The 20100-nt window shown below is 42.7% G+C and overlaps 1 protein-coding gene across 4 annotated transcripts in view; it reads left to right on the top strand.

Annotated features, from left to right (window-relative positions):
• Window positions 1–7027: 7027 nt before the first annotated feature.
• The window catches only part of CDK14 (cyclin dependent kinase 14), a 324092-nt gene continuing 311019 nt past the window's right edge, over window positions 7028–20100 (top strand). Inside the window, exons 1-2 of one of the 4 annotated variants that reach the window (XM_065830694.2) lie at window positions 7028–7526; window positions 13005–13036. In XM_065830694.2, the coding sequence (XP_065686766.1) occupies window positions 7436–7526; window positions 13005–13036 (123 nt within the window). In that variant the 5' untranslated portion in view covers window positions 7028–7435. The remainder of the gene's footprint in view (window positions 7527–13004; window positions 13037–20100) is intronic. The other 3 variants (XM_065830693.2, XM_071805144.1, XM_065830695.2) reach the window with 3 other exon arrangements.

The raw sequence follows: 20100 nt of genomic DNA, 5'->3' as shown, positions 1-20100 counted from the left end.
AGCAGGGCTTTAAACATGCACAAAGCCTCTCTTTCATCTTCCTCAAAACCTCATTTTTCTTGGGAAATATATGCCATAGTGGCCAATTTGCTGTGCCTTGTGCTTCTGACTCATTTTGCAGATGATGGGTACTACCGTTCTCCAACTATCACATGTACTCTGACAGTCCTCCATTGTAAATTTTGACTGCAACACTTTCGTGACAGAGACCATATCTGCATTATCTGCATAGACATCACTTCTATAAGACCCCTTAATCACTATATAAGGCCCCTAAACAGCAACCAGAGCCTATACTGTGACTGCATTGTAAGAAAGACCTGGATTCAGCAATCTGGAGCACTGGTTTGTGCTGACTCTGTGAAGACCAAAGATACTGCAAGTGAAGGAGAGTACTCCATTGTGGTTTTGTGGTACTTAATTTTGTGCAGTGCTTCGTTACCACAGTGATAGAAACTAAATAAAACTTCAAGATACAGTTTCCGAAACCCTCTCTCAGTGAAGAGTGGCATGTGGGCTGAACTGTTTTTAACTGGCTTAGGTGCTGATTTTGGGATAGAACTGAGTGGAAAGAACAAGTGTTGTTTGAACACATGCCTGAAGTCTATCTAGATTTTCACATTTAGAGGGTAGGTCTCCATTTTGACAAAGCAGCCTTTCATGTATAACTCTTGCAAAGGTTTTGTATTATTTTGGGGGGGAGAATTTCTCTCTCTTTGTGGAGGTAACATTCCTGTTATGCTCTGTCCTACAGACTAGAGCAGTCCTAAAAGAAACAGAGGGAGATGAATAGATAGAGTCCATCCAATTTGCTGCTTACCTAATATGTCTTGTCTAAACGATAGTCATTGCAAATGATTAAACTAGATGAGATATGGGGAAATAATCCAAAACCAAACCAATAAGAAGCTGGAGAGATCTTAGAAATAAAGTAGGGTTAATATTTTAACTTTGTTTTCATGAGATATCAGCACATGGGTATATAATTTTACAGGTAACACTTGAATATTCACACCCAGAATCAACTGGGTTTGAGCGTCCATGTTTTCAAAATCATGGTTTACCAACGAGAGGATCCTTGCCCATGAGAAATTGCCCTTGGCTGTGTATGTTAAGTCTCATATTTTCCCAGCCCGAGTCAGTTGGGCTTCACATGCATCCAGGCACAGACCTTTGAGTTGCACAAACAGTGCTACAGTGCTGGTGATAGCCAAGGGTTTTGCTGCAAAGAACAGTTGTGATGTTACAGTAAACACCCTTCATTAAATATTTATGATGAAATGTCATGATTCACACATGCTTTTTGTATGTATCGAAATGGATCAACCTCAGTCCTCCTGATGTTTCATTTTGCATCCTTAGGAGGGTGTTTGTTGAACATTTCAGTGACTTCAAAACATTGGGGTCTGATGTCACAATGGTTGAGGCCATTAGATTTCAAATCCCATTTTCTCTTTTACTAGACTTTTGTCAAGATGGCACAAGAAAATGAGCTCATTAAAAGATTTTTCCACTTATTTCACAGAAACAACATTCAGCATCAATGCTATGTTGCTAGGTAGCCAGGTGATCCTAAACTGGAAAGCATCTCAGCTCATATATTCCTGCAAATCTAACATGTGTATACTTGCCCAGCAGTATCTCTGAGATTACACAATTTATAGTGTGGCATACATTGTAAAAGCTTTAGTTTTATAAATGATACTTATGTTACTTTGTGAGTTTGAAGTATGTAGGTTTCTGATGCATTTTCATTCCTGATTTTTTTCATTCTGTTTCAGTAGTGTGATTCCCTCCATCTGTGTGTACAAGGTCTGGCTGGAATGGAGTTAATTGTCTTCACGGTGGCTGGCATGGTGCTATGTTTTACATTTGTGACTAAAACAATGCTGACAACACACTGATGTTTTAGCTACTGCAGGGCAGTGTTTGTACAGCATCAAGGCCGCCTCTGTTTCTCATCCTGTCCCCCCAGTGAATAGATTGGAGGTGTACAAGAGGTTGAGAGGGGACACAACCAGGCAGATAACCCAAACTATCCTCATAATGGCAAGCTCAGAAAGTCAACGGAGAGGAGCAGGTAGGTTAGCCATTGTTTACTCAGAAACAGGCTGAGCATTGCTGTACCTGTGGGAGGTGATGACTGATCACCTTTGCATCACTTGTTTATCCTTTTCTTTCTTTTTCTGCTTCTCCTTTGCTTATAAAATTATCAACCCATAAGACTTCTTGGATTTGCTCTTCCTTTTCTCTTCAGTTCTCAAGGCTGGGCGGGGGTGGGGGGAGGAGAGCAAGTGGCCGTGCAATTCTCAGTTGCCCACCAGGGTTAACCTGCAACTCTGTGTCATGGCCAAAACAGAAAGAGCTCATACTTCCTTAGCAATGGAAGTGTACTCACTTATGCCATGAGGAGGGTGCCTGACAGGGACAGGAACTACAAGCATCAAAGTTAAAAATGCTGTGTACCATCTGCATCCATGCCACCTCTGATGCGATGGTATAAAGAATGAAACATAAAACAAGTAATCCACATGTTAATACATGAAAAAAAGTGACCATGAGAGGGTACTGGAGAAGTAAAACCATGGATGATTCAGTGGGTCATCTCTAAGCAGCAGCCGGCCACAGGTACCAGGAAAACCAGGCTCTCCCCATTGCACCTTTGGAATGACGTTTGTGTGAGCCCTAACTTATCCCTCCCTACCCCATGAAGCAGGCTCTGGCAATGGCAGCCAGGCTGGAGAGACAACATCTGAGCCTGTTTGTCCTCCTATCATCAGCAGGGATGCACAGAATATCAACAGGGGAAATTTCCTCAGGTTAATAAATGCTGGGATTTAATAACACTTACCAATAAGGCAATAAATGATATGTCAGCTCTGAGAGCTTTTGGGGGGTAAAGTTATGATGTGGACATAGATTATGCAGGTACTATTCTCCTGTTGTTGTTGCAGTTTAATTTTTGTCACTAACACATTTTGCTAGTAGAGCTTAAAGGTCATGTCCCTAAGGACACGGCACCGTTTGTGTTAGCAGAGCTTGGCTTTCTCTTTGGATAACAGTCATCTTGGATTGAGTATTACTAGAGGACAAGTGAAAGTGAGACTGTGGGGAGAGGGAGAGGAGGGTGAGTGTAACATCCATCTTCATCACTGGAGGGTCACAAAAGGACTGCTGTGTTAACAAGCAACACAGCTCCTAGCACTCAGGTCCCAGACGCCCCAGCAGAGAGAGATCTTTTCAAGGTGAGCAGACTGGCCTAACAGAGAACATCTCCAGCCAGGGAGATTTATGAAAATCTACTTTATACTGGCAGCAGAAGGGCTGGCAAGACAGTCATACTATTTCATCCCCCCAGACAGCCTTGAGGCGAGGGCTTACTCTGCCCACCTAACGCTCCAAAGCAACAGCATTAACTACCTCTTCCACAAACACACACTGCTTGTTCATGTGCTCCTAAGGTTTCTGAGATTCAAACACTTGGCCCAAGAATGTAACCTAAGTAGGTGCACTGCCTTTCAAGAGCCCCTGAGGAGAAATGCTGGGGGGGGGGCGTGGTGAACCAACACAGAGGTTTAGAGAGCTCAGACCATATAAAATCACTTTGTAAAATCAACAGCAAATGCCCTGAGATCTGGAAAGGGCACAGCTCTGCATTACACTCTGAGCCACCATCTGCACCATGCATCACGGATTTATTTTTTGTTGTCTCATCTTACCCTGCAAGTAATGAATAGGGCAACCGTGGCTGCTCCATCTGCAGCAAGGAGACTGCTGGCACACCCCGTGCTCCAGGCCCATGACCGCATTGCTTATAGCCTCAAACAATATGTTATTTTACACAATAATGAACAAACTGCCAGCCCTGCTGTCTCCCCTTCTTCAGAAATAAACCCAACTCATACCTCAGCGCGAAACATTTAAATGATTAGGCTCGCTGCCTCACAAGATGTGTGGAGACAAATGTTTCCTGTTGTCCAACTTGCCAAGTGATATCTTGGCAAATATTTTTCCTGAACTTGATAATCCTTACATTTGCAGAGTGATTCAGCATGACTCAGTGGCAGTGGCAGAGGTCAGGATTTGTAGTGAATTCTTACCAAAGCCAGGTAAGGAGATGCTGGAATCATGAAGTAACTGCAAGCAGGTTTTTATTTAGTGTGTATCTTTGCGGAGCTGATGTGAGAAAGGACGCTGTACATCAAGTGCCTGGCTTTTTATAATCCAGGTGCCTCACTAAATGCAAACATGCTCTAACTTTGTACAGGCTTGTGGAAGAAGGCAGCAAACAGCAATATTATTCAGCATTTTTTTCATGTCAATTTTCTCAGGCCACAAATTGCAAGACTTAAACATAAAAACAGAGCTGAAAGCCTGCCCCTACAAGGAAGCAAAACATCATCAGTAGAATAGCTGCTATCTCTGTGGTTTGCTAATTGCGCATTTCTGCTTTACTGGTTTCCTGAGATGGGTGATGGAAATACAGAAAAGAAAAATAAGAAACACCAGCTTATGAGCTTGATCGAAGCTACAAAAGTGATTCCACATTCCTGAATTCAATTAATTTTCAACACCAGTACCCTTGGAAACAGAAGAGGTTTGGGTGGGGGAGAGAACAAAGAAGGACTTTAACAGAAATATTTCTATCAACTAAAGGCCACTGAGGGAAGAATAAAACAAACTGCAGTGTGCAGTTTGAGGATCTGTGCACAGCTTCAACCTCATCCTTCCTCTGCTGGAGAAAGTCTGTGTGGCATCTCTGCAGATTAAGGTTGTACAATTTTCAGAAGATGAGGCCTGGGTTTCTCTCACTGGCACCACACTGATGTCTAATTTAGGCAAAATTTTCATTGATTTAAAAGACACTGACATATTCTTGTAGATCACTCCCAAGCAGCTGCAAAGCCAGATGCTTGGCAGAAACTCTAGGTTGCCTGTGCTTCTGTCCAAGACAGCTGAACACACTGTGGTAGCCTCGCAGAAGCTTGTCCTCCACAAGTGACAAAGTCATAGTTTATCTAGAAATAGGGGAAAAATGGGAATATTGGTCCAAATTCACTAGGTCCTAGTATCTAGGCTAATTCACCAGGTAAGACAGCATCTATCAGTTAAGCACAGTTCATTATGGGTTCCTTAGAAGCTCTCAGAAACTATATACCTAATTGTCGAAAGCAAGTGGCAGACTGAATTATAGCAGTGTTGATACAAGTCTCAGCTGGGCAGTGGGGCTGCCCAGTGTGAATGGCATGTTTGGAAAGTGTGAAGGGCTTATATGCTAAACTTAGTTTCAGCTCCTGGACCAGAATATTTTATCTATGATGATGGCATTTTCCTCTCCACTCAGGGTAGAAATATTCACCAACAGTAATGTCACATTTAAACAAAGGTGAAACTATCAACTTTTATTAAGGACTTACATGTCATTTTTTGCAATGACTGAATAAAATATCCTTAAGTGCTTATGTCCTCCCTTCTTTTCTCTTTCTTTGTAATTTTTATCTCTCCTCTCTTTCCCTGCATTGCTATTTACAACCTTTCAGTTTCCACCTTCTTGCAATTTCCTTCCATAACATGACATAGACAACATTAAAAGCGCCATTTTAGCTCCTATTTCCAAGATGCTAACAGGGTCAACAGTGTTCACACTTCTGAAAGCCTTTTTATCAAACTGTCTGCAGATTCAGGGGTTGTGCATAAGATATTTCACCAGGGTTATTGTATTGCTATATAGCAGGACAATTCCCCATTATTTTGTATGCCACAAGAGATACAAGTATAAACACATATAGTAGATTATAGTAGAAAATAGACAAACTTCCACCATGAGATGCTACATATTTGCCACCTCTGCTGCATTTTAATAGAAAGGTCTGATCCCAGAGCTTAGAGTTACAGATGGCTTGAAACCAGCCCACCTAAACACTTGTCTAGACAAATGTGCTTCTAAAATTGAGTTAACAACTCTTAGCTTGGACACCATCTAATCCCAGCAAATTGTGTTAGTTAGCCTCATTAAAACCCAGGTTCGTTTTAATCAGATAACATGCATTTAAACACATTTTAAACCACACAAACCTGGGCTTTAAAATGTGTTACATAACATGTATTGCTCTTGAAAAGTACCTATTTTAAATTTTAGACTAGACATGGCCATCCATCTTGATGGGTTAAACTGATTTATTTTTCAATAATGTTGGTTCAATTGAGTTAACAAGATCAAAAGCTCCCAACACTCATTAAGCTGCAGACTAGCGCACTTGAAGGCATATTATCTGGCCGTGCTTTGAGACATAAATGGAGAGGAGCCCAAATTTCAACTTGAAGGGCTGGGTGTACACTCACAGCAAGGGGCCCTTTTCCTACCAGCCTCACCACGGCTGATGGGGTAGCATCCCAGCCAACACCCACCCAGAAATCAGGCCGGGAGGGCGGCTTCTTCCGTCGCCAAACCTACACAACTTGCACCGGCCTTTAAAACCCGCGCTCCGCGGGGAGCAGCGGATCCCTCGCCCAGGAGCGAAGCCCTTGGCGTCCTCGGCGCGCCCCGACGCGGTGACTTCTGCCGGCTCGGGGGATAAGGCAGCGCGTCCCCAGAGGACCGCGATGCAATGGGTTGGGGCGCCGACACCCCGATGCACACGATGTATTCGTTCCCCAACCAAACGCCACCACAAACATCTTCCATGCTGCCCCTGCCCTAAGGGCTCCCGGTGGGAACTGCCACATCGCTCCCCCGCTCGGGACGCGCCCGGAGAGAGCCCGCATCCCTCGGCCCGCCCGGCCTAGCTCTCCCCGCCTTCCCCCATCACGCCGCCGCCGCCGCTTCCTCTCCCTCCCGCCTCACCCCGGTAACCGCCCGTCCCGCCGCCCGGGGAAGGGCGGGGCGGCCGCGGCTGCGGCGCGGGGCGGGCGGGGGCGCGGCGGGGCTGGCGGGGACTCAGCTCCGGCGGCTGCCAGCGCGGGCAGGGCCGGCCGCCTCCCCCGGCCGCGACAGGGGCTCCCAGGCCCGCCCAGGCTCCGCCCCCTCCTTTCTCTCAGCGCACCCTCCCTCCCTGGCTTGCTTGCTTGCTCCCTCCCTCCGCCGGTGCCCGCAGCCCCTCGCCAGACTTTCCTTTCACTCCTCTGTCTCTCCTCGGCGCTGCTTTCCCCCCCTTTCCCTCCCCGCCGCATCTGGCTCTGCCGGGGCAGCCCGGGCAAGAGGGGCGGAACGGGACGGAGCGATGAGCCGGGCGGCGGCGGCGGGGAGCCGAGCGGCAGCAGCAGCAGCCGCCGCCGCGGCTTAGGGCTCCTTTCTCGGGCGGGACCAGCGCTGTCCCGCTGCGCCCGGCGGCTCCCCGGGACAATTGGGGAGCCCCGGAGCGAGAGAAGGGGTTGTCTCCCCCGGAGCCAGGGGAGCGGGGGTGGCGGCTGGCTAGCGGGGGGGCGTCTCCCCCCCATGTGTGACATGATCGACTCGCACTCCGCCGAGAAGATCAGCAGGATGAAAAAGTTGCGGAGAACTTTATCGGAGAGCTTCGGCCGAATAGGTGAGTCCTGCACCCGCAGGGGGACCCCGACGGCGCTGCCTGGAGCCCCCGGGGGGGTCCCGGCTGCGGAGGGCAGGGGGGTCGGTTCGTTGTCGGGCAGCGCCGTGCCCGCCGGCGGAACAGGGGCGAGGGTGCCCGGCGAGGAGTGAAGGGTTCGCTCGGTTGCGGGGGCTATAGGTTGAGCGCTGCAAGGCTGGAAACACCCGAACCAACGCTGTTCCAGAAAAACGTTTCTTGGGAAGAAATCTCGGGAAAATAACAGCTCTTTCCCGGCAGTGCTGCGTGGGTCTGTAGTGGAGTTAGCCCGAAATAGGCTAGAAAAAAAAAACCAAACTATAAATGAGAGTTGGCTAGCGTGCCTCTATTGCCGAAGACAAACCTTGGCAAAAACCAAATCCTTATTTCCATTTTGTTGCAGGTCTGGTAATTTATTGTTTGTTCGGGCTGCACGTTGTTTTAAGTTGAGGCATGAGATGTTGAAGCAGATAGCGGCGGCCCAGTGATTTAGGAGGCCAGACAAAAGAAGTCTGTCATCTGCTGCAAAGTCTTGTCGTTCTTTCACTGACATGAAGCATCCTGAGGTAGCGTTATCTGAATGCTGCTGCTGAGCGTGTTATCTCTTGCTATCACCATGCCACTTCTGGTTTTGGCACCAGTTTATTTTGCAGTCGCATTTATTACTGAGAACAATGCCAAAGAGTTCTGGTCTGCTCAGGCTGGTGCATAGCTTGGTCTTTGGCACACTGCTTTGCTTAATTCGCTGTATTAATTCCCACTGACAGCATCAACATGCAGTGGACCAGGGAGAGAAGGTACCTTGCAGGAGGTGTGAGGTGTCCCCGGGATTGGGGGGCAGAGCAGCTGGAGGCAGTGCCAGAAAGCTGGTCAGCAGCTGAGACAGGTCAGCAGTCCCAGCAGCCCCTGTCCTTGCAGACCCTCCATAAGGACCCTTCTGCAACCCTCACCCATTGGTCGTCCCACTGGGATGTTTTCCCTTACAGCCAGTCTGGCTTGCAGACATGGGTCAACTTTCAGAGCTGCTTTGTCCCAGTGAGAGCATGTGAAGTGTCTGTGCTGCGGCCGCGAGCTGTAGTGTGTGATTGTCCCTCCGAACCCCTACCAAGGAGGTGCACTAAAGTATGTGGGCATTATAGTTTTTCATGTGTTTCATATGCATTCACTGTACTACTTTTAGCTTTTAAGGACTGCAAACCTTAAGCATAGGATAGCATTTGAAATCAGGTATGTTTTATTGTAATACTGCAAGATGAAAAATACTGACAAAAGCTCATTCGTATTTGTAAACCAGAGAGCTTCAAGGGTAAATGCTAAGTGTCAGTTGTGAAGTGAATAGCAAGTTGTAATCTCTTTGTCCCAATATGAAAATAGCTTTCCCCTATCATCAGTCTTAAACTTGTAAAATGTATTTAACTTTCTTTGATTAGGAAAAAAAAAAAAGCAGTCAGGTGTTTGGTCTGTCACGTGTCTGTGTGCGAGTTTATAGACACAGAGAGACACTCATACAGAACTGTGGAAAGGTTTCACTAATGGCAGAAGTCATTAAAAAAAGAAAATATTTTGAATGAGGATGCTGCTTTATTGTGACAGTGATAGTCCCATTAATGCCTTTTAGGGAGCAAAGCACCTCTGGCTGGTAATTTCTGTATGTTTCAGTTGGCTCTGTCGTGTGATCATCTCTTTTTGTCATTTTTCACAAATTAAACAACCTCATAGTTTCCTTGGGAGCTTTGGCCTGATTTTAGGGACATGGATGTCTTCCAGCTCCTTGAGTTCTTTGTGTGTTCAGCAGTATGGGAGTGTGGTTGGATGCCTGGTTTATTTGTTTGTTTGTGGTGGTTGTTTTGTGATTAAAACCTCAGCTGTTACTAGCAAGACTGTTCGATCTTCAGATGTTCATCACTGTAGTGACTGCGCTTTCAGCAAAAAACCTCTAATTTATCAGTATGAGGTTTGAACATAGTCCACTCCCTGATACCCACAGCCACAGATAAACCCAAGCAAAGTAAGCCTATGTTTAAAAAACTCTTGACTTGCATACCAGGAAATCCTCAGTTAAAACACATGCTGTACTTAACTCTTAGTTTGAAGTGAAGGAGGGAAGACCAAAACCTCATTAGAAAAAGTCTTTCTGAGTATTTGTCACTCTGATTTTACAGCTTTTTTTTTTTTTTAAAATAGCTGGTTCCTTCATGAGATTAGCAAATGACTAATTTAATATGTGTCTAATCTGGAATTTTATCACTCATCTGTTCAGTCGTGATGTATTATAAATAATGGTGATGATCTTAACTTTTCCTGTTCTGCTGCAATTTGTGTGTTTTCATAGGTTTAAGTGCACAATATAGCAACATGAGCATAACCATATAAGTGATGCAAGAGTAACACGGTATTGGAGTCAAATAATTAGCAAGTCCAGCTCTCCTATGCTGCAGTAGGGAACACCTGATGGCCATTCTTGGCATGGTGCAGCACTGCTGAGCCTCCCGCTCTGTTGGCAGCATCCCAGCTGCCAAATACAATTCTTCCAATACTATGAGACCCCATCGTTTTGATGCCAAAGTTTATGTTAGCCTGTTGGATGGGAGTGATGGAAATGTATCCTATTTGTCATTGGCAGTTTGTTGTTTTTTGTTTTTGTTTTTGTTTTGTTTTGTTTTGTTTTTTTTTTGCTAGGGCTTGCAGGTTAATACTCAATAAACTACCTTCAGGACCACCTTCTCCCAGCAAACTAATCCTCTATTTGAGAGGCTATATCAGCAATGAATTTATTAGGTGAATTTGTTTGTTTTTTTACAGTGTGCCACAGTATGTTAAGTAATGTTTGAAGCTATTTCCCCGGCATCTTTAGATAAAAGAGGAGGTAGCCTTAAAACCAGATCAGTCATCCCTGGGGCACAGCGAAGGGCCATTATTTGGTACCAACAGTAACCCCAAGACTTGGCCCATCTCCTTAACTGTGAACTGATGCTTTCCAGCCACCACATATGGAGACTGGCAGAGGGTGATGAAGAATTGGCCGTATTATACATACATACTGCAAAATTATGATCCAGCCTGCAACTGTTACAGTACCTAGTGCTAAGAATGTTTGTTTTGCTCAGCTGAAAAATGTGATGTGTGAAATTGTTCATCTCTGAGCCTTCATCCTGAGCACTTGCTTTGTGCAGGTCTGGTAAAGGACGATATGGCACTGTGGTGTGTCAGACGAAATTCATATGGCCTATAGTGCCAAACTGGAGTTAATATTCCAAGATAGGATGGCTTTTTACTACAGAAATTGCACACTCACAGTTCGAGAATAGTAAACTATCTTTGCAGCTAAGGCACCCTTTCTCCTAGCAGAATTTTTCTGGTGTTTCAAGGAGTGTCCCTCTTAAAACCTTGGCCATTGTAAAGAACTTACACTACTGAGAATCTGAAAAATTTACAGAATTCTTTTTATTGATAAGTTCCTGGCAGCATATCCATTTTTATACAGACTTCCAAATTAGTTTAAAAATTCTGATTTCCTTGCTTACATACTGTGTCATTCATGTGAATGGATGTACCATACTGTATGCTAACCAACTTCCAGAGATTCAGTTGACTCATTGTTTATTTTCACATTTAAACTGTTATTGGATTTGGTTCGTAGTTTTATGCTTTGATAATTATGTAATTAAAATTAATAATGAGTAATTTTATAAAATTACCATCATATTTCAGTTATGTAAAGAGTTCTTGGCTATGCATTTGTTGAATCATACAGTATCAAAACCATATTTGAGAACTCTTCAGCTCATTCCATTTAATTCCAGTTTTCTTATGCAGTATCTTTAGTCAAAAACTAACACCAGAATAGGAAGAAAGGAAGGAAGAAAGAAAGAGAGGGAAAACATTGCTGAGATTGCTCACAGTGCACCAAGAGCAGTCTGTGGCCCTTCTGAGCATCCCTGGGCTTTGTTACCAGCTCCTCACTAAGACAAAGGTCATCTCCAGTAATTGCCTCTAATGTACACTCACATAGCTCACATACCTGAGATAATGAGAAGTTCATTTGTAAACAGTTTATTTTTAAGTTCAGTAAAGGTTTTTTTAGCGGTTTAAAAAGAAAAGGATTGAATCAATGACAAACAAACAAAACAAGCAAACACCCCAAACCAAACACCAAAAATGTTTTTAAGACGTAGCTGTATAAAATGTGCTGGTTTGATGATTTCTTTTGAAAATGCTTTGTGGTGCATTGGTTGCGAGTGGAATTATTATTAAACAGAATCTGATTGAATGAGTGGCCACAGCTCTCATATTCTTTTTGGAGAGTCTTAAAAATTTAGTCAAAGGTATAAGTTAAGACAAGCCAAAACTGCACACTGAATCACAGATTCCAGTTTTCTCTTGTCTGTTACATTGTAAATTTTGTTTGGCTATTCCTGGAATGTTTTGGTCATGTGAAAGTCTTGTGTTTTGGTAAGGGAGAAAAGCTTGTCAGCATAACCTAGGTGTGTTATATACTAATTTAAAGCTTGTATGTCGTTGTGACCTGAAAGTTAAATGAAAAGATCAGAAGCGTGTTCTCAAGTGTTCCATGTCAGGGTTTTTTTGTTTTGTTTCATTACTGAGCATGAAATCTAAATGAGAAATTGTAAAACAGTAATCTTCAAAGATTTGAGGGAAGATGCGTTTGACATCCCAAAGCAATGGGAATTGGCAAGCAAAGGGAGGCTGGACCATCCCTGCTGTTCTGTACAGGGGATCTGGGAGTTGTGCCTTGCTGCACATGGCAGAGGTTGTGGAGATAGAGCACTTTTTGCAGAGGTGTCCTGGTCCTGCCTCTGTTATGCCTCTGCTACAGATTCCACCGTTTTGGGGTGTTTTTAAATTTTTTTTTTGAGTTGATAATGCTGTTGCTTCTGAACTTCAGAACTATTAATGTCTTAATTTTCTTACTTTACCAGATCACATGATTTCTGCACTGTTTTCCTCTTCCTTGTTGATTAGTTGCTGACAGACAGAAATCTCTTCTGCTTTCATGCAAGTCATATTGTAAAAAAAGCCCAAACCCAAAACCAAACATGCTACAGTCTTTCATAAAGATTTAGTACTTGACAACGTGAACACATGGTTAGGTGTTTATTATACTTTTCCTTTTTGAAGTTGTCAGGTTCTCCATAAAGTGTTTTCACTCTCACTAGGAATTAAACAAAAAACAACCCCAACCTTGCAAACTCTTATTTTCTTTAACCTGAGAGGATAATATTTTTCATAAATATGTAAAAATACTTTCTTGGAAACATGCTGTGCAGTCCTACATTCCATTTACAGATTCAGATTTTGAGTATAAAATTGTTATTCATGCCAGCCTGTTCTTTATAACAGGAAAATGCTGCTCTGTTTTTCTCTTTTCTGATGTTAGTTACTTTGTGCTCATTGAAATGCAGTACAGATAACTATTTCTTTTTTTTTTCTTTTATTTTAAAGCCTTGAAGAAAGAAGATAACAGCTTTGACGAGGTAGGTTAAATATCTTTGTTCCTTGTGTACTCCAGATATGCCTTAGTATTTCTCACTAGTGCTAAAAGAAACCCATAGATAGTGTTGAAATGTCCATATGTGTTAATACATGCATATTGCTTGAACATATTTTCATTTTCCAAATAACTACCAGATGAATTTGTTGGTTAAAGGCTCTGAATGGAATGCTTAGGTTTTTCTGGAATATAATAAAACTGAATGTTATATGAAAAGTGGTCATTTAAAAACATCCCATGCAGAGAAATGTTGCATGCAGAGAAAATACTTTATAGAACTTTGCCCATGGTAATTCTCGTAATTGTAGGCCTGTACTGTAACAGACAGTGAAAGAACATCACTCTTGAGAGGACACCTTATATAAAGTGCCGCTGCATTGACGTCTTGCTGAATATGTCAGCTGAGATTGATGTTCCTTATGAAATAAAAGAAAAAAACCCACCACTACAAAACCAGCAAATAGCTGTATTGGTAAAACTGACACTTGGTTATTCAGTGTAATTAGCTTGTCCTGACCGATCTGCAATATGATAGGTGTGTTGATTTGTAAAATATACTGCTCAGGATTTGTGCTTGCTCTTACTTCTGGTAGGCTTTGAGAGGTTCAGGTCCGTGCAGGTTGTCCTGCAGCGCCAGTTGATGCAGGAAGGAGTGTAGATCTTGGTGTGATGGCTTTGTCACACTGCAATCAGTGCTTGCCTTGTGCTTCCCTCTGCCACCATTACTGGAAGCAAATGGTGATATTTTCATGTGTTGATGTTATGCTTCTGGCATTTCTGTGTTTTCTTCTTCATTGTATGCTGTAAGCTTAAATTCTTGGCTGATTACAGTGAGATAGCTGCTGCGTAATGCCAGATTCTAGAATAAATAAATGATGATGTAATGTCCTTGATTTTGGGTCAAATCAGACTTCATCTCTTTTTAAACAGATCCCACTGAGTTGTATACTCCTCTGCTCAAATTCAGTAATAGCAATACAGATGTTTTGTGCTTTTCTAACGTGTTGCAGAGAGCTGTAACTCAGCTCAACCCCTCTGAGGTCTGCAGTGAAGGTCCTGGGGTCAGACTCTGTTTTCAGGAACTCTTGTCGGATCACTTGGTGGTCCCAGCTATTGTAGGTCTCTTACAACACAGGTAGAGCTTGATTCCTCCCACAAATTTACACACATGTGGATATGTGATTGTTAGACTCTGAATCCTTGTTTTACAAATCTGGCCTATTTTTGTCCAGTGCTTTCTTCTGCTTGCTGCAGTGGTATATCTGTGGTATAACCCACCCAGTAAGTATCTTGTATTAAATTTGCTACAGGATTCAAAAAGATCTATTAAAAAGTGCTGTCGTAATGAAGATGGAAATTTTTCTGTCTCCTCCCCTTCCCAGGATTGTTTATCTACAGGTTGTCTGTGTTTTCTTTAAACCTGGCTTCAAATTTGAACGGGAGACAACTTGAGCAAATTTTTGTTTAAATTCAGGGAGTTTGGGGGAAAAATAATCTTTCAAATATGTTTTGAATGGAATCAGATTGTTGATGTGAACTACTGCAGAGACAGTAAGAGAAGGCTAGTGGGAAGAGTACACAAAATAATTTTCTTCTATCTCCTGTAAACAGGGAAGAACTTGAAGTGACATTAGTACCAATCATTTCCATAGTTTTAGGTGATGGTTCTTAGAAGAAAGGTGTGCTGAGATTTTTTTATTGTCCTTGTTATCTCTTCGAACTCAACACAATGGTACTTGGCGATTATGTAGCCTAAAGTGTCAATCACTGAATGGGCTGTACCACGTGCTACTTAATTCTTTTCAAGCATCCTTCAAATTAGAATATAAAACAATCTTTAGTAACAATACTGTACCTGATTGTAATGACACATGCTTCTAAAGAAGACAATATCTGCGAGCAGAGGAGTAGGCACATTTGTTGGTCTCAGAAGACTATCCCGAAAAACACTAAGACCATACCATGATATAAAAGGAAAACAGTCTAGACTTCTAGCTAGTGTACATAGTATTGATTGACAGTAAGTGGGAATATCAGATGAGAGGGAGAGAAAGGAGGTAGTTGTCCAAGCACTCTTTTACTGCAATGTTGTAGATCTACCACCAGGAAAAATGATAATAGCCAACTATTGAAACAGAAATTACATTGAACAAGCAGCATGCTCTCTCTGTCCAGTTAGTGAAAAAATACTCTTTCTGCTGTCACGGTGCTGAAGGATGCTATATATCTCCTCCCAGCATGTATTTCCCCATTTCTGGAGGGAGGTTGGCCTGTGAAGCAGAGCTTGAAAAAGTAGCAATAAACTTGTGTGGAAGGGCTCTGTGCTCCTGACACCTCAATAGAGATGCAGTTTCGTGTTAACCTTTCAAGTTGTGACCAGAACACCAGCAGGAGAAGCTGGCCAGGAAGGACCTGCAATGTCCGAAGTTGGGAGGGAAACTGGGATGAAGAGGAAGATGACCCTTCTGAAGCTGCAGGGTTTGGGTTTGCAGCTGATCAATTATCAGGTTAATCTGTGCATTGTAGGTCCTACATGAGGTGCTTACTTGTTTGTCCCTTAGGAACCAAGAGGAAAAATTAAGCTGTTTAGTGGATCTCATTCTACCTGCTTTAACTTGCATGCAGTAGCTGAGCAATGTACAGCACTGCAGGAGGACCCTCCAGGAAATGAGGACCAAAAGAATCGTGAACAATGAAACCTGTGAATAAGTGGCATGTCGGAAAATACTTTTAGTTTTTCTAGAAGTGCTTCAGGGATCTTAGTGGTGTGTTTAGTCCTGCTCATAAGCTCAGAACACAATAGCGTGAAGGAGTAACGTAGGATTTGTCACTTTTTTGTCCTGTTATGTTGCTTTGATTAAATTTTGAATGAAAAAACTTTTATGTAGATGCTGCTGGCCTTTACTTCAGTCTGTGAGAACACTTGAATGAATCCATTTAAATCCACTGGTAGCCTATTTGCCTTCCTAAGACCTTATGACAACTTCTAGAGACTCATGTGAATAAAGGAGTAGGATACAGACCGCTTTTTGAATAGTCTTTCATTCAAAGCAGCAAAGTAATAGTAGTGTGGGGTTTTTTTAAACTTTAGCCTTTTCCTTTTTGTCGTACCGGTCACATTGTGGGAACTGGAACATGGGCCCACTCCAGTACTTACTGAAATCAGCAGGAAGATTCTCAGTGTTTTCAATGGTTTGTGGCTTGGTTTCTTCTATCATGAAATATTATTGCGGGGGGAGGATAGGCTCTTCTTGGCTGTTTTCAAAGCTTTTTGAGTGGGAGAGAGTAAGGCATCTCTATGTACCCACTCTCTGAAGAAGGCAAACTGCAAAAAAAAAAGAACATAAAAGAGTTCCCTTCTTTTTCAAAGCAACCTAAATTTCACTCTCTGAGGGTAGGTTCTGGCACAGAAAGCATCCGCTTCATTCTTTTAGGCAAAGCACTGATTATCTACTCTGGATACAAAGATAGAAGACAAACACCTCAGAGCTCCATACAAAGAGCTATCTATAAACAAACATTTGGCCCTGGAGTGAATGTTTTATTTGTGCTCCAGTAGTTTGTCAAAGTTTAAATTAATAACTTCCAACTATGCAGGATTGCTTTGATGTCGTCAGACTGTTAGTGTAAGAAGTGTCCACTCTGTCTTATAATGATGGAACTACTTTCTTTTTCACTTGAATGTGATCGAGGCAAATAACATGTGGCTGAATTGCAGCATGTTTGTTGGAATGACAGTGTTGATGTTGTGACTAACCTCATTGCAAGGCTGGTAACCTGTTCCTTTGGTTAGCTGCTTGCTGTTATGATTTATTTCTAAATTATTGTCAGTCTTGAGCATCTTTTTTTAAGGCCACCTTCCTTGGGAAATTAGGATATCATGACTGTGTCTTCTGCATACATAATACGGTCTGACTCCACCCAATAACTTTGAAGCTGTCTGACACTAGATGCATAGACGCTTGATGAAAAAGCATGTGAGTTGGCTGAGGGGTGGAGATAAGAATCTCCTCTGATGGAAAAGCTGGAATGCAAGTTCTGGTGAATATAGGGGAATATGGAGGTGTTATGAATACTCTGACCTCAGCAAAATCCTTAATACTCAATCTGCTCCTTACTACGTTTAGAGCCTCCAACTCAGAGGAAGCCAAATTTTATTTATTTCACTCATGGAACAATTTCTGCATGTTTGAAGTGGGAGTGTGTGAATAGGTAGGGAGTTTTTGCCCAGTTACTTCTTGATTCTGTAATGTGCTTGCTCTTGCCCTCTCTCCCTCTCAAAACAACAACAACAGAAGCCCACAAAAAAACACCCCAAACCAAACCAAACCAAACCAAACCAAACCAAACCAAACCAAACCAAACCAAACCCACTACTTCCTCTGTGAGATGTTGCCATGAAAAATGCCTTGGTTTAAAGGACACTCATCTCTGAACCAGAACTCTTGTGTAGAGAACATTTTGAATTTGAAGAGTTAAAGGGAGGGGTGTAATTGGAAGTAAGTAGAGCTCTGTAAAGAATGGACAAGAGGAGTATGAATGCCATAATGCAAGAGGCACACAATACACTAAATAACTTCTTTTTAGTTATAATAAGTAGCTTGAGAAAGAAGTACATGCAGGAAGTACAGATATGAAACTAGACCTTCTTCTCCTGCAGGAGAGAATCTGGATTGTGGGAGATGGAGGAGAGAGAAATCTAGCCCTCTTGAGACTCAGTGTTACGTTTCATAGGATCTTGGAATAAACATTGATTATTTAAGTTCTGAGAGACTTAAAAGGTGGGGCTGGTATGTTACAGACTTAGGGAAGAGCCTGTGATAAAAGGGGTTTTGGAAGACTGTTTGTTGTCCCTCCTTCTTGGGTGTGGTAATTCTTTATTGATCTAGGTAGAGTAAAATCATTACAAGCCATGGTGGAGCTGTCTGTTTCTTGATGACTTTTTTTGTATGTCGGAAGCAGGAGACTGGTGACTATGGAACTATTTTATGTTGTGATGTGTGCTATGTTGTGATGGAGAAGTTCAGAGAAGTGTCTATGGGTAATGTTTATAAATGACCTGAATACCTCTTGGGTGGGGGTGTCACCAGTGCTGAGAATTTGGGTTTGGCTTAGGGTGTATGATGACTTTGATGCAGTTCTCATCTGCTTAATGGTAGGACAAGAAGGTAGTGTGTGGTTATCAGTTGTGACAGGCTGATGGGAAAGAGATGTAGGAAGTAATGCTAGAAAATAAAAAAAAAAAAAATTGGAAAATGAACATAGAAGTAGAGGTGTCAAAGCAGTTTCTAAGTAATACCAGGGAACTGGGTCAGAAAATCCACATCTGGTGGTTTAAGTTACCGTGACGAATGTGTAGAAAGGTAGTTCAAGTGTCTTGAGAAATGGATCTGTTCAGATGCATGTCAGAAACCAAATAAGAGGAAACATAATTCTAGGCAGAAGATAACTCAGTATTGGAAGTTGATGCTTATGAAGTGTTACTTGACACATGACACAGGCAAATTTTTTTTGGGAGGTAAGAGGGAGGTAAAAGCTCAATAATAAAATCTGATGCCTATTGTGGGAGGCCCACCTTCATTTATGCAGTTCTTGGATTCATGAGGTCTTTGTGTGTTGGATAGAGATTTTTCCAGTCTGCCACCTTTGGGAGAGAAGATGGGTGAGGATGAGGTTGTCTCAGGAGCCTTCCTATTACAAAGGTGATTTCCCAGCATATGATTTGGTGGGTTTGTGTTCCTACCTCTCATAACTCCACTTCTTCATCCCCCCAGTACTGTTCACCTACACTACTGAGGATCTGGTGTTGGTCCAGTCGTTCCCTAGTAGCAGAAGGCTTAGACATTGGCTTGCCCAGCAAATCTACTGGTCTTTGCTGCTGTGTCTTTGAGGCCATTCCAACTATGAATCTGAATTATGCCGCTAGTTCTTAGGACTGGTGTGTGATGCTGGTGTGTGTGCATTTGTAACAGAATAGTGCCAGCACTTCAGGTCTTATAAAGCCATTCTCAGCTGCTTAAAAGGAATAAATGTTTCCTCTAGATGAGGACTGATAATATTGTTAGCAAATGTGTTTCAGGCGAGCCTGAGAATGAAGATCATGGATGGAAGAGAGCAAATACTGCCATTTGTGATAGCTTCTTGTTTTATCAGCTGTGGGACAGATGTGCCTTTCATCAGTCTGTAAAAATGCTGGTTTGTGAAACTTCCGGGGGCTTAAAAAAACCTCAGACAGCCTTGCTTAATTTCTCAGAGGATTACCAATATTTATATGTTGACTAAGGATTCCTATCACTTCCCTGTGCTGTGTTGCGTGTGGAAGAAAGTCGGGTTCTGGAAGACGTGACACACTTCAGAACCAGGTCTAGGTGACCACAATGCAAGCTAGTAATTGAGAAGTGGTAGGAAAGCCACCAAGAAAAACTGACTGCGGGATGGCTGTGGGGTTGTGTTCGGTTTCAAGGCTTTGAAGCAAAATCTGAGACCATATGGAAGGTTTTGAGATTTACTTGACAGTGACTTTTTACTCCTTCAGAACAGGAATTGTTCTTAGTGTTGGACGATAAACCAGGGCTTTACGAGACCAAAATTTGAGAGCCTTTCTGTTGTGGTTGGGGAATAGTTTTAATTTCGGAGCATCCCTCAAACCTGTTGAGTGGCAGTGATTTGACTCCTTGCCCCAGCCATCAATGTGTTCAGTTGTGTGTTCTTCTGCCTGGCATATTGGTGATACTGCATCCATTTACCTTCCAGAAAGTGTAAATTATTTTCATGGAGTAAGAAAAATGGTTAAGCCAACAGTGAAACTGGTTACTCCATTTTTCTGCCTTCTCTTCTCCTGCAGACGCTCGATGGAACAAGGGTTCATGTAACTAGTTAATATGTATGTGTCCTTTGCTTAATTTTTCTTTGGAAGTGGACAGAACAAAGAAGCAGAACTTGGTCTGAATCCATGTTCACAGCAGTGACTCGTGATGTTCTGGCCAAAACACTGACATATAGAGGTCTGTTCTGGTCTGCAGGCAGGTGTTTTAGCTGTCAGAGAGG

The sequence above is a fragment of the Patagioenas fasciata genome, chromosome 2 (assembly GCF_037038585.1).
Source record: "Patagioenas fasciata isolate bPatFas1 chromosome 2, bPatFas1.hap1, whole genome shotgun sequence".
Taxonomy (NCBI): domain Eukaryota; kingdom Metazoa; phylum Chordata; class Aves; order Columbiformes; family Columbidae; genus Patagioenas; species Patagioenas fasciata.
Note: the sequence above shows the minus strand (reverse complement) of the source record. Positions and strands in the feature narration are given on the sequence as shown.